This window comes from Physella acuta, unplaced genomic scaffold (genome assembly GCF_028476545.2).
Source record: "Physella acuta isolate Inbredline_101_S28 unplaced genomic scaffold, ASM2847654v3 ptg000376l, whole genome shotgun sequence".
NCBI classification, from domain to species: Eukaryota; Metazoa; Mollusca; class Gastropoda; family Physidae; genus Physella; species Physella acuta.
In genome coordinates this window covers 384,491-400,466 of record NW_026731895.1, presented here as the reverse complement: position 1 = coordinate 400,466, position 15,976 = coordinate 384,491, and the positions used below count along the sequence as shown (strand labels likewise).

At 40.7% G+C, this 15,976-nt stretch overlaps 1 protein-coding gene across 1 annotated transcript in view; it reads right to left on the bottom strand.

Annotated features, from left to right (window-relative positions):
• Positions 1-1,800: 1,800 nt before the first annotated feature.
• Positions 1,801-15,976, bottom strand: part of LOC131941909 (myogenic factor 5-like) — a 42,404-nt gene continuing 28,228 nt past the window's right edge. Inside the window, 3 exon segments of the mRNA XM_059301513.1 lie at positions 1,801-1,989; positions 10,287-10,325; positions 10,328-10,367. Coding sequence (XP_059157496.1) covers positions 1,862-1,989; positions 10,287-10,325; positions 10,328-10,367 — 207 coding nt within the window. The 3' untranslated portion in view covers positions 1,801-1,861.

The following is a 15,976-nucleotide window of genomic DNA, read 5'->3' as shown; positions in this document are numbered from 1 at the left end:
CATCTTTAGATTCTTGCACCAGAAACCTCTTAACAAAGCTGCTCATGTAATGTGTAATGATATATTTAACACAGGACGGTTGGGTACTTAGTAAAGGCACTGAAGTGTGTAATTATATTTAACACAGGACGGTTAGGTACTTGGTAAATGCACTGAAGTGTGTAATTATATTTAACACAGGACGGTTAGGTACTAGGTAAAAGGTCATGTTGTGTGTAATTATATTTAACACAGGACGGTTGTGTACTTAGTAAAAGGTCATGTTGTGTGTAATTATATTTAACACAGGACGGTTGGGTACTAGGTAAAGGCACTGAAGTGTGTTGAATGTAAAAAAAAACAAAGTTTTTAAACGTGGCTCTAGAATTGATAGAGAACAAGGCTAACGCTCGACCACCAATGTTCAGCACCAGGTCTTAATGGTTTAACTTTCACATTTTCTGTAACTGTATGTGGTTTAACTTTCACATTTTCTGTAACTGTATGTGGTTTAACTTTCACATTTTCTGTAACTGTATGTGGTTTAACTTTCACATTTTCTGTAACTGTATGTGGTTTAACTTTCACATTTTCTGTAACTATATGTGGTTTAACTTTCACATTTTCTGTAACTATATGTGGTTTAACTTTCACATTTTCTGTAACTATATGTGGTTTAACTTTCACATTTTCTGTAACTATATGTGGTTTAACTTTCACATTTTCTGTAACTATATGTGGTTTAACTTTCACATTTTCTGTAACTATATGTGGTTTAACTTTCACATTTTCTGTAACTGTATGTGGTTTAACTTTCACTTTTTTTTCACATTTGTCTGGTTTAACTTTCAAATTTTCATGTTTTTTTTCCACCTGTTTGTGGTTTTACTTTCAAATACAGAGTACCCGTTTGCAGGAGCTTCAGGATAATTCGTGTTTGAATGTTTGCAACTTAAAAATCGCATGAATGAAGAGTCAAATTTCAAACTACATACGATCTACTGTTTTCAAAAGAGTGAAACTTTGAGAGACCATAACATATGGTGCAAAGGGTGAGGTCAATCGATGCATGCACACAGTGAAACTTGCACATTCCATGGAGCTATTGAGCCATGCTGACCTTCAAGGGGCAATGGTCAGTTTGTTTTACCGCAATGAAACTAGCAAATAACCTATCAAGTTATCTCGTTTTATTTTCGCGACATCAGATTGTAGATAAACAACTTGGTATGTTGAATGTTGAATGAAGACAAGATGTTGTAGCAAATCTATAAATACTGCTGCTTGTTAGCGACGTGTTCTAGTCTAGGGATCAAGGACGATTGACCAGTCAAAACCGGTTTCAAAATTGTCACGTGGTACACTCCTGATCGAGATTTCTGACATTGTCCAATGGTGATGAGCCGCCCAGATATGAGAGAAATCTTTTAATCTGTTTCGTATCGTTGGTCGCGGGATTAGCGGGATCGTTAGAGTGGGACATTGGAGGCTATTCTTGTTGCTACATAAACCATCCCCTGGGGGTCGGGTCGGTTTATCCTCTGTGTATGTGAGTCTGGGTCATAAAAACGCCTTTTATTGGCTGCTAATGTGTAGGATGACTTGGTCATGTGACCAGCTTATGAGATCTTTCTTCACGAGTTAGGAATTAAATCAACATCAAATTCGACTTGAAACGTAGAAGTACATCAACACGTTGCTTGACCTTTAGAGATTCCAGGTAAAACACTGACCTCAGAGAATTCAAGGAACACACTAAACTCAGATAGTCCAGGTAACACACTGACCTCAAACTAAGAGATAAATTAACACATTCGTTGACCTCAAACACACTCTGTGCAACGTTACACATTATGTCACATCTTCATTGTATCGGGGTGGGTCACAACGTTCGGTCAGATGACGTCATACTGGTCAGCACAGCCGGAGTCTTGTTGGGGGAGATGCTCTCCACGATGAGGGAGAGGCAGTTGAGGCTGGAGGCAGCGTTACCGGCAGCCGGCTCGTACCCTGGGGACAGAAGAAATAGTTGACGTGACTGACATGGTTATGTGCGTGTAAAGTGGTCAGGGCTGTAGATTAACCCAGATCCAATGTGGGCTAAGGTAGAGGTTAATGGCCTGAACATAATGTGACGTGGGCAGACAACAACGACGTGAATACAACAACATACACACCTACATCGGCTAACTTCCCTTGTTTTGAGAAATTAGTGTGAGAATTGTTGGACTTACATTAGAGACTTTCTACAATAAGGACGGTGGTCGTGTAGATGGGGGTAGATAATTCAAGATAGTCAAGTTTGTACCGCATTTCCTCCTCAAAAATACTTTCTCGACTTAGACACACACACACACACACACACACACACACACACACACACACATATATATAAATATATATATATATATATATATATATATATATATATATATATATATATATATATATATATACATATACATATACATATACATATACATATACATATACATATACATATACATATACATATACATATATATATATGGTAATGTTTACTTCAATGAGTTCTAAAGCCAGGACGCTCTTTTCACTTTTTAGTGAATTCTCTCCCTTAAACGTTTGAGTTGCCCCCCCCCCCCCCCCTTTCCCTCCCCTCCTACCTAGAAGACGAGCAAAGTGCTGAGTTTATTTATATTGCTAATGTTTCCTGCCTGCTCTTTTTTTCCTGTAATTGGCTGATGAAAATAAACTCGGCTTTCATTTTTACATACTTTATATCCTTCATCCGAGTGAAATAAAAATATACATATATATGTACATTTGTAGAATACCTCGCAGCTTAAAAAAAAATTTCACAACGTAACGTTCGTGAAAATATGTAATCCGTACCTGTAGATTTGCAAAATATTTTCAAACCCAAAATAAAATACGGCCACTAATGTTAACATTTTTAGTCGTGAAGGGGAAAAAATAATCTGAGTTCTCTCTCCCTTGCCAATGGTTTATCTTTCAGTATGGAGGTAAATATTTCAGCGGAGTCTGGATGAAGCGAGACGCCAAGACAACAACATTGAAGACAGCCAACATTCGAGGTCTGCTAACAACTTCTTAAACAGTTAAAAGATAGGAGGAAATCATAAATGATGGGGGGGGGGGGGGGGGGGTAAACTAAAATTAATAGCCATTTTAAGGCATATTTTGATTTAAGTAACGCTGAACTTTTTTTACAAGCTTTTATTTAACTCACTTCCTCTGTCGTCAGTCTGTCGTCAGTCTAGATAGAAACGCAGGAGTGAAAATTCAGACAGTTGTACTTGACCGATACGATTCACATTTGGCACGTGGGTCAAGACATGAAGACAATGCAATCTGAAACTAAATTTGATTTAATTTAATTAATCATAATTTTTTATGAATTAATTAAAATTTGGACCGAATCAGTAGGCATGTCAATCCAACCACACCACACGCGTCATCACTATCAATAGCTGCGCCATCAGGTTTAATAGCTGCGCCATCACGTTCAGTAGGCGCGCAATGGTTTTTAGTCATGTAACACTATTGTAAATAAAACATGTAAAGTACTGAAAAAAAATTCATAAAAAACGTTTTAATAACAAGCTTTTATGTAATGATGCACTAAAAAGTAGAAAATAAATTATACACTACTATTTAAATTACTATAAAGAAAAGCGTGGGTCACTTTAGTACCTATTGGATACCTTTACTAATATTTGAGAAGAGACCCACGCTTTTCTTTATAGTAATTTAAATAGTAGTGTATAATTTATTTTCTACTTTTTAGTGCATCATTACATAAAAGCTTGTTATTAAAACGTTTTTTATGAATTTTTTTTTTCTAATTTCATGAAATGTCGTTTTTTTATCTAATATTGTTTTTTAACTAACCATGCTATTTATTACTGTTGTATGATGATAAGGTATATTTATCAAAATGTTAAATTAGGATTTTAACGTTTTACAAAAAAATAATTCTCACGGAAAAAAAATCTTAAAGGAAAATGACTGTTATGATAGTCACACGTCATTTAAAAAAAATCACTAATGAAAACATATACTGAAGCGTAAAAAAGCAGATCTAGTTAGGTGTAGCTTTACGAAAGCTCAGGTTTAATGGCTACTGCCAGCATCGGTTTCTCTAATAAACGACCAAGGTCAGGGACGGGCCGAGAAATGCTCACAGAAAGTTCAAGACAGTGCCAGAGCTGACACTAACTGAAAACAAGGTCTCCGTCATCGGGCCGACACAAGATGCGATGTGTCCGGCTGTGTCAGACACACGATACGATGTGTCCGGCTGTGTCAGACACACGATACGATGTGTCCGGCTGTGTCAGACACACGATGCGATGTGTCCGTCTGTGTCAGACACACGATGCCATGTGTCCGGCTGTGTCAGACACACGATGCGATGAGTGTCAAATGGAATGGACACCTCAGGTGAAGCACAACCAGTAAATACCCAGCGATGTTCTTTAACATTTATCTTCAATTTTAAACCCTGAAAACAGTTCTTAGTCGGATCTTGTAAAAAAACGTTGTCCTCATGGCTTCGTGTGTATAGTTTAATCTGCTCTTCTTTAAAAAAAAATAAAAAAATAACCTCTGATTTCCTATGGTCTTGGTGTAAAGGCCTATAGTTCAATCGGCTTTTCTTTAAAACAAGACTCTAATATCCTGCATTTAGCCTATGTCCTACAAGTGTTCTACAAGAGTTCTTGTCATACTAGTCGTAATGTCCTATAGTGTTGACACCGTCGTACACTAAGCAACAGTCCTTCAGTTCTCCCAATGCTAACGCCATCCCTTCTATTTGCAGTATTGACAAATGGACTGACAAACTACTGTAGAATTGTTCTGACTGAAAGGGTGACTGCTGTCACATTCGGTCACCCAACACAACACACAACACAACACGCAACACAACACACAACACTACACCCAACACAACACACAACAGAACACCCAACACAACATACAACACTACACACAACACAACACACAACACAACACACAACACAACACAACACAACACAACACAACACAACACACAACACAACACCCAACCCAACACCCAACACAACACACAACACAACACACAACACACAACACACAACACACAACACAACACACAACACACAACACAACACACAACACTACAGAACTAACGTGGCATAGAACATATGTCGTAGCCAGGATTTCGTCCAGACCGAGGTTTAAAGTATTCTGGTAGTTGGTAGCGTCCATTTCTGAACCTAAAACAGTCAGCACTAAACTACAACAAAATGGGGAAAAAAATACAAAATGGGGAAAAAAATACTGCATAGGCCTAAACGGAACTATTTAATTGATTATTAATTGAATACACAACCGACCACTACTAAAATGTAGACAAAATAGAACACCTAAATGACCACAAGAAACGACCTGCCAAGATGACCACAAGAAGACCTATCTAGAAGAATCCAATCAAACTCGCGCGTAAGGTAACTCTACAACAACATTAATCAAAGATCGTCTGCGAGGTGAAGCCATGGCTTACCGCCCTTGTTCTAGCACCCAAAAAAAGTTGTGAAAATAGCCACAGTTTTCTCTGGCTTCTGGCCGCATTGGCGTGTCATCGGGGGCCTTTACACACGTGGGAATACGGGAGTCACGTGGTGTACTTGACCACGAGCGGCGCTGTTGTTATTGGTGGACACATGGCGATCTACATTCTACGCATGTCAAAAGTTGTCGTCTGCTTGTAGAGATGTTTGGCTGGGTGAAAACACGGCGTGTTTGTTGGTTCATCTGTTGTGTCTGTGGTCTCGCAGGTAATGTAGGCTGTCGTTTGATTGGTCGCTTGCTCTTGCAGCGATTGGCTCGATCCAACCATCACATGTCAGAAAATCAGAAAATTCATTCAACGCTACACACATGTCAATATCCTGAGTTGTTTTGATGTTGTTGTTTTTTTAATTTACTTATTTATTTACATTTTTTTTTGGTAATGCTATTTTGTCGATTATATATATATATATATATATATATATATATATATATATATATATATATATATATATATATATATATATATATATATATATATATATATATATATATATATATAATGCATGGTGTAATGAAGCCGTCCAAAGATTTTCTCCGCTACAAGAGCACTGAAGAGATCTTCATTAACGGTGGAAACATAACAGATCCACACGTTGGTGTATGGCGTGAGTGTGGGGCAGGGGTGAGGGTGGAGGGTGAGGTGGACGCAGCAAAGTCAAGTTGACTTGATGAGTTTACCAGACTTGAAATAATGAGATTTAGAAGATGCTGGTGTGGCGCCAGGCCCGCTCCCTGTCGAGGGGGAGGGGGGTGAGGGGGGGGGTTAAAAAATAAAATTAACTGCGTGATAGTTTTAAAATAAAGCGGCTGATGATATAGAGAGTTGAAACATTGCTCATTTTTAAAATTCATTTGTACTTTAATTAACTTAAATAACGATGGCATAACGTACAATTATCGTTTCTTGGTTTACGGTAAAATTCAAATTTAAGGTTTAGTTTTCTGTTTTCAAGATACCAGCTTAATCGATATTCTTGTGTACCAATAGCATCTGTTCTAATGGAATATAATTTGTTATGTGCCTCGATCGTCATTTCTATTAGCAGGGTTTTCTTTTAAAGTAATAAAAAATTCTCAGCGTGTAATAGCTACACAGTATCGATCAACACATTGGGTCATTCGTTTTTGTGGGTTGACCAATGGTCAACAGTCTGTCCAATGGTCGACCGAAATTATTCATTGTAGCATAACATACGCCTTTACTGCAGTACTGAATAAGTCGCGATGTTGTTGTTGGTATCAGTGTGATCGTTGGATTTGGATCGGATTAGGATTAATGTAGAGATACTAACAAAACAACAACAACACGTCATGCTGGTGTGTTGTTCAATAGCTACAGGTACATAGCCAGGCTTGATAGAGAGATGAAAAATGTCTTCGCTTAAGGTAATATACTAATATACTAACTGATGAGTTTAAGATAAAATACACCCCCCCCCCCTCCGCCCCAACCAACCAGCCGTTTACCTTTGCTTCAACCATGTTGTGTGTGTGTGTGTGTCTGTGTGTGTGTTGAACACGTAGAGTGTGTCAACCGTGGTGTGTGTGTGTGTGGTGGTGGTGGTGTGTAAAGCTCAACCTTGGAGAGATCGAACGAAAATCAAATTATATTTCGTTCATTTCACCAGCACTTTAAGTGGGTCTCACTAGGATAAATGTGGGACCAGCACTTTAAGTCGGTCTCACTAGAGTAAAGGTGAGACCAGCACTGTTTAAGTAGGATAAATGTGGGACCAGCACTTTAATAAGTCGGTCTCAAAATAATAAATATGAGACATGCACTTTAAGTGGGTCTCACTAGGATATATAATAGACTAGCACTTTAAGCCGGTCTCACTAGCATAAAGGTGAGACCACACACATGAAAAGTGAATGACGTAACTGTCTCATTACACTAGGACCCCCGGGGATTACACCAGGACCCCGGGGGTAGGGGCGACAAAACGTGGCAGCCTAATGAATGGCATCTCAAGGTAAAAGTCTGGAACTCTGCTATTCCTTTCTCCTCAGCTCTAAGCCTCTTGTGGTGCCACCCAATCTTTAAACTAGCACGTGATTTTTTTAAAGTACACTTTGTTGATTTTACTGTAAAAACAATGGTCTAGTTTCAAAGGGAAAATAAGTGTATTTAAAGCTATCGTTGACTCTATATTGCTACTTTAAAAAGTCCTATTGAAAGATTCATACGGAGTTTGTTTTATTTAAATTACGGATTTCCAATTTTTTGTTTGTTAGATAGGTTGTTTTTTGTTTTGTTTGTGTGTGTGTGTGTGTGTGTGTGTTCTTGAATGCATAAAACCGACTTTTTAAAATATAGAAATGTGATCAGCACTTCAGGTTTAAGTTGGATGGCAGGGGGCGGGGGGGGGGGGGGGGGGGGGGGGGGTAGGGGTGTTAGCAGAGTATGGGAATAAAATAAATCAACCACTTGTGTAGGTGTGGGTGTGGGGGGGGAGGGGGAGGGAAGGGTAAACGAAGCAGGTTGATTTACGAGAGAATTACCTCCACCCCCTACCTTTCCCCAAGTTTCAAATAACCTTCGTTCATCCCTCCTCCCACACTCCCCTCCCCCTCACCCCCCTCCCTCCCCCCCTCACACGCTGGTTCTCCCCGAGTGTCACATTACTTTGTGTTTGGTGTCTAAACACCGCTGGACATATTCCTCCGCCAGACCTTGATTAATAAATTTAAAGCACTCTATTTCCTCGCGGATGTCAAATAACCGGGAGGTAATTGGGTGTGTTTGTTGAGAGCGGCGTAGTAGTTTAGCGCGCCAGAGAAGTGATCTAGAACAATCCATACCGATCGTGGCCGCCTTCACGCCAGATAACGCCAGACCGAGGAAGACCTATTGCCGAAACATTCTTCTATGAACACGACCAGGATAAGTTAATTAAGACGAAGTTGTAATTATCTTTCGCTAAAATTTGATTATTGATTTAATCCTCGGAGGTAGAAGAAAAAAAAGTTGGATTAAAATATTCGCGAGAGTAAGGACTAGTTCAGGTACTCTGAAAGTTTCGACACAAGGTCTTCGTCAGCGTACTTGTGATTATCTGTAATTATCGATGATACCCACACTACCTGTTTTATTACTATCTGTACACATCTCACTTGCGGCTGAGAGCTAGACTGCTAACCTGAAAGTCTCGAGTTCGAATCCGGGTTTAAGTCAGTAGACCGTCCCTGAGTCCACCCAACTCTGATGCGTACCTAACTACGTTAGGGAAAGTAAAAGCGGCTGGGCATAGTGCTGACCACATTATTCCTTTAAATGCCGAGGTCACAGAGGAACTCTACTTCACTTGCCCAATAGACCATCAGGTTTGGGAACTTTACTTTGACTGCACATCTCACTACAGCTACAACTCCCATTTAACATAAATCAGCTGCATTTTTTTTTCGTTCTTATTTCCGGTAGGCGGATGACGGATCTTAGGATGGGACTTGAAAGAACCGGATTTTTGACAAACATGGCGCCTTACTTAATACACTAAGTACTGGGATTTGTTGAATCTTGGGAAGGACCGTGTTTCGTTAATTACTAGAGGGGGGGGAGAAAGAAGCTAAGACAAGAACTATTTGCTAATCGAAATACGCATTTTTTTAAAAACTGTAATAGATAAAAATGTAGTGGAAAAAAAGTGTAGGTTTTTTTTTTCAACTTTCGAAGACGGGTATAAAAATGGCACGGAATATTCAAAACTAGAAACTGAAAGGTGAACCTGGGTGCACGGAACAATCCACTTAAGTGAGCTAAAGATAGCCACGAGCCATGCGCGCGCGTCTGATCTGATTGGCTATCACGTTTCCCCACGCGCTCTCCACACACCCCTACTTTATGGCCAGAGAACAAAAATGGCGACAGCCTTCAGCCGGTTTGGGTCACGGCGCATGAACCGGTCGCCATAAAAACTTCCGGTTTATGAGGAGGGCCAGATAAGGGGACAACACGGTCGAGCCGGGTCTAATTCGGCGAAAGTTGGTTCCAGGGGCGGGCCCCTGTCACCCTAAACTTGAGCCCACCCCTCCCCCTGACAGGGGTGGTTTATCTGGCAGGCTGCAGGGTGCCCGCGACACTCTGGGGAGTGTGGGGGTGTTTGAACACTCTGCACCTCAGTGTAATCACTGCTTGTTTGTATGTTACCAATTATGTCGGCTGGAGAGATAAACAGTCTTGATATATGTTTTTAATCACATACAAATATAAATCACGTGATCTTGATAAAACAAACCCACATGCCATTTTCGGTAATTAAGATATATTGGCCATACATATGTATTTAAATAAATAAATAAATATAAATATACATATTTATTTAAGCCTCCATTTTTTTTTTAATTTATATACTAGCCATCAATACACTTTATACGGGCAATTCTGGTGACTTTTAGCTCTCTCCTCTTTACATATAGGCTACCCAGTTTTTCTTTTAGATATTTATCCCCAAGGAGCGGCACTTAAAACTTTCTACGGGAGGGTGGGAGTTAGGGGTAGCGGAAACTGGTTTTTCTATATTTTTTATAAAATACTTTTTTCAAATTCGTTCACGAAAAGTGTGTGTGAGCGGGGGGGGGGGGGGGGGGGGAGGGGGGTGAGGAAGAAACGGTAGCGATGTCTGAAGAAACTGCATACATTTGTACATATATTTATGTAGGCTGTTGGTGTTAATGGAGCGTGTACTCACCATTAGAATTGCTGTAATTGCCATTGTGATCAGAGCTCTGTGTTGAAGCTTGTCAGTGAAGTACTGGGGACTGTGCATGCCCTGACGACAGTAAACAAAAGGATTAAATTTAATCAATCAAAACGTTTTCACTTGTGTCTAAGGCAAAAACGTAACAGCTGTTTAAGTATGGAAGAAATACACGAATTTGAACTAATATACGTACGAAACACACACACACAAATACACAAACGCGCACACACACACACACACATAAATATACATATATATATATATATATATATATATATATATATATATATATATATATATATATATATATATATAATTAGAATGTTTCTATATAAACGGTCCACCCACCCAACCCCGCCCTCCCACGACTAGACCACGTGTACTGTCATATTGCCTGTAATGTTAGCTGGCACCCCCGTCATTGTCGACCGGCACCCTCACCCCTGGCCGAAGATAAATCCGACCCTGACTAAAGCGCGAGCGGATGCTAACGAGAGCTGAAACCATAGCGACACCTCCCCCCGGGTTCCGTCAGATAGTCGTGTCGTTATAAACGATCTCTGGCACTAAAGGTGACGTTTTGACTGGCGAGGGTGCCGACTTAATCACACACGTTTATTTAAACCCTAACCCGCCGCTTAACCAGAGCTGGTTGTCATAGCCAATTTTAGATTAACTAGCGAGATTGTGTGTGTGAGTGTGTGCGTGTTGTGCGTGTTTGTGCGTGTGTGTGTGTGTATGTGCGTGTGTGAGTGTGTGTGTGTGTGTTTGCCTGTCTGTGTAATGAGATGTGTGATAGATAAGTTATATTTTGGTTATCATTTGACTCGAAGTAAGTTGATATTTAAGACGTCATTTGATTATAAAATACTGACATAAACGTGAGTTACGAAACTCGAACATTTCATCCATAAATTATTACACCCCGATCAGCAATATTGCATATCATGTAGAAGCATACAAAACCACGCGCACTTAATCAGAGACAGCATACCTTATAGCACGCAGGAAAGACAGACACACTACTAGCAATTCCTAGCATCGACCAACAGAAAGCTTTTGATAGAGTAGATCATACATGGTTAATGAAATCGATAGATGCTTACAACCGAAGACCCTATTTTAAAACAGTGATCAAAATAATATATCACAATGCACACAATAATACACGGTAATTGACACAAGAATATTTCACATACAGAAATCAGATAGACAAAGTTGTCCTTTATCTCCCCACTGGGGCCATACTGATCAATGAAACAAAACACAATCGGGAAGCATAACAATACTGTAATACAACCATCTTTGCCAGAGCTGCATTAATAAACAGATACATCATTCCAAAAGTAATTTTCGTAGGTAGCGCCAAACTCTACAAAACCTAACTCATTTATTAAACTAACAAGCAGATTAGAGAATTTATTTTAAAATAAACATAATTAGAAACATTGGCCACAAAACCTTAAAACAAAACAAATTAAAACACCAAGATAGAACTAGGATAGAACCACATTATCCCAATTAGCACAATATTACACAGGGTTGAAAATAAACATTCTAAAAATTAAACATCACAACACCATAGAATGGAAGAAATGACATCGGTAGCTGTTATAAAGAAACGCTAACAGCATTCCAATGAATTAAAACATTATTGGCGGAGTTTCTTCCAGGCATCTCTCCCCCCCCCCCCCCTCGAACGTAATGGAATTTATATTACGCAGTGTCCGCTCACACACACACAATTTCAATTGAATCCTCCTCCCCCCCCCCCCCCCCAACCGGAGAAAAAAGTATGGAATAAACACATAAACACTAATTATTGGGGAAGACACAAACATTTACGACATCCTAATCTAATCACTCTTATACACAAAATTAGTTGGGCCAAGAAACACAATACAACAAACATTAAATATACATTTAGAAACTCATTACACCACAAGAAAGAGAAGTAGCATACAGGCTGATCTTTAACACATCGCCAGTTTCGCGCAAACTTAATTTCATTAACACGACTAGACGTTGACAAGAATATAGGACGAATCAACCAAAACAATTAGAACTGAAACACGAATACATGGACCAATTCGAATCAATTTCATCTTTTCGGTTAGAGTATGGACATCTTGTTCCCCCCCCCCCCCCCCTAGTTCAACGAGACTCGCGTTTGATGTCTGACGTAAGGTTGAATCCCACCGCCTTTGTAATTAAAATTCTTGGGACGCCAAAATGAAACATTGCCGAATATTCGAGCACTTCAAAGGTCGGCACTCGAGGAACATCAACACAAACTGCTTTCGTCATAAGAACCCACTCACCGCAGTGAATCGTCTCCCTTGATTCAAGCCTCAAACACCCCACCCCCTAGCGCTGGGAAGTAACGGACACGACGCCTAAGTTAAAGTGTGACTATGACGCTATTTAACCTGACCCCCCCCCCTCCCATACACACACACACACACACTCACACACCAGGGCTGGTGTGGGATACCTACATTGCGCCACCATCACACGGGAATATCATGCAGGGGTTATGTGGCACCCTAGATATAATGGCGCTGAAGTGGTCGCTTCGTTTAATTAATGACATTTTTTTTCACAAGGAGCAGCACATACTCAACAACATGCTCACATACATACAGACAGACAAACAAACATATTCATTTGAACTGAGACACACATACACAAGTACATATAGATACACCCAGAGACACACACAGATACACATGCATACTTAGACACACAGACAAAATGTATATATATATATATATATATATATATATATATATATATATATATATATATATATATATATATTACACACGTACACAGTTATATGGGTCCATATGTATACAGGTGCCAACACTTACGTAGACATTTATATTTATATACACAGAGACACACACGCATACAAAGAAGCAAGAAAAGAAATCCACCTAGATACTCAGGCGTACAAGAACGTACACAAACAAGCATCCTTTCACACACATACACATGCACGAGTACATTAAAGCCTAGGGTTGAACGTGTACAAAGATCGAGAACGTTTGACATGGACCGATTCAAGTTTTTTTTTTTAAATTAACACTAGACTTTTTAAAAAGTTCAAGAAAGATTCAAAACAAAATACAGCTAATACTGAAGTTCTCCTCTAGGGCGAGTCCGAGGCTAAAAATTACAAAGCAAATGAATGAAATATGTCGAGAAAATTGTCCTGGCGACCTGGTAGCGCGGTGGTTAAGTGAGCGTTAAGTGTGAGCATCGTCCGGAGTGCAAACCTCTTCAGGCGAGAGGAGGAGGGGAGGGGGGAGGAGGGGGAGGGCCCGGTGTACCTCTCTACCTCATCTCTTTTTACCAACGATAATTCTCCCAAATTACTGGAACCGGTGTCAGGTAGGCGAACACACTGTCTGACACACTATACACCTGGACATGGCTGGGTACCTAATGTACACACCATAATGGTGTCTTGACATCATATAGGGGTGTATGACCACACCATAACAATGTCTCGACATTATATGGGGGTGTATGTACACAATATAACGATGTCTCGGCATCATATAGTCGTGTAAAAACACAACATAACAGACGTTCGGACATCACATGTTATACGAAGACAGCTTAGCGGTTAGTGTGATATCATTAGATGTATGACAACACTAGAACAAACATTTGACAGCATCTGATGTTGTATACACCCACGTCTGATGGATGTTTTCACCGTGACCTAAGTTCTCAATACAGTCCGTAGTTCTGTGAGGTAATATTGGATTGTGTTATTATTTTCGCCGCCAATCATTCCTTATTTGACCGCCAACATTATTCAATGCTATACAATAACAAATTGTAAATAGTTTCGTTATAAAACTGATGTAATTATACAAAAATATCATGTCTACTCCCTACAGGAAGGTAATTACCACAATTAATTACCCACGGTGTCTGTAAAATCAAAGTTCCAGAACTTTCCCAAACCCGAGCATACATTCTCCAACCGGAAGTAGCTTTTTTCTTGCACCGCATGACGTCACCGCTGACTGGTCGCGACCAGGCGGAGTGCGCATGTTCAATATTGTGTAACTTCCCGTGGGCCCATACAGACCCCACATCAAACTCCCAGCACGAGCACCAGGGGGCTCCACTCGAATCACGTGATACCCGGGCCGGGGCGACGAGGTTTGCTCTCATTAAACTTGAGCTCACCGCACGGCGCCGCCTTTAATCCACTTAGCTCCCACCTTTGTGAGCTGACGATCAAAAGCTCCAAAAAAAAAGAGGAGCTGTTCGCTTGAGTGCCCACCCCCGGGATGGGAGCATACACCACACGGAGGGCGATCCGGGCTCATGGGGCCGCATGAGCCCAGTCTAACCGATTTTACCATCTTGACGCTCTTTAGATCTTTTAATCCCAACCTGGCAATTAATCCATTACTAAACCGTCGGTACTTTAATGCTGCTCTTAGTCTTAGTTAAACGTTTCAAACCATATTTCTCGTTATTTGAAGTTTTGCCTTCAAATAAAACAACGAACATTTAGATTGGCAGGCTATCTTGGCGAAATATGCACAAGAAAATAAATGTCGAAGAGCCTGATATGCAGGAATAATTAGACAGAATAATTCAAACGTTTTTTAGTGAAAGAAATTAAAGAACCGTTTGTGTCCTTTTCTGTGATCTCAGAATTTGTAGGAATAATTAGGGTGGCGTAATGTCTTTGTTTGAGTTTGGCACCCATTAGAACTGAGTGAACTCAGGGACCTTTGGTAAACCGGAGCTACAGAAATACAAACCCTAGCCTTCTGGTTAGGGATCGTGTAATCGTCCACCGGACCACGACGCAACTTGACGCAATTTGATTGTATAAAACTTCTGCAACAAAATCGAGTCAGATAAAGAATGAGTGTGTAATGTATGATCCCAGTTTCTACTGATGTTGCTGTTGTTGAATCAGGTGCTGGCGTGTCTTTAGTCTGGCGTGTCTTTAGTCTGGCGTGTCTTTGGTCTGGCGTGTCTTTGGTCTGGCGTGTCTTTAGTCTGGCGTGTCTTTAGTCTGGCGTGTCTTTAGTCTGGCGTGTCTTTGGTCTGGCGTGTCTTTAGTCTGGCGTGTCTTTAGTCTGGCGTTGGTGTTGCTGTCGTTGAATCCTGTGCTGGCGTGTCTTTAGTCTGGCGTTGATGTTGCTGTCGTTGGATCCGGTGCTGGCGTGTCTTTAGTCTGGCGTGTCTTTAGTCTGGCGTGTCTTTGGTCTGGCGTGTCTTTAGTCTGGCGTGTCTTTGGTCGGGCGTTGGTGTTGCTGTCGTTGAATCCGGTGCTGGCGTGTCTTTGGTCTGGCGTGTCTTTAGTCTGGCGTTCATGTTGCTGTCGCTGGATCCGGTGCTGGCGTTGGTGTTGCTGTCGTTGGATCCGGTGCTGGCGTTGATGTTGCTGTCGTTGGATCCGGTGCTGGCGTTGATGTTGCTGTCGTTGGATCCGGTGCTGGCGTGTCTTTAATCTGGCGTTGAACCGTCTCGACCAGCCTGACTCCCAGGGACGAAGCAGACGTTAAAAACCGGTTTAAAAGCCATCAGCATTGTCTCGCTTGACGCGCCCTGCTGACGAGGGGCCATAACTTGTGGCGGGCTGTGACAAGGTTCCCATAGCGACTGCTCCACGCCCCATTTGCAGGAATCCCCGG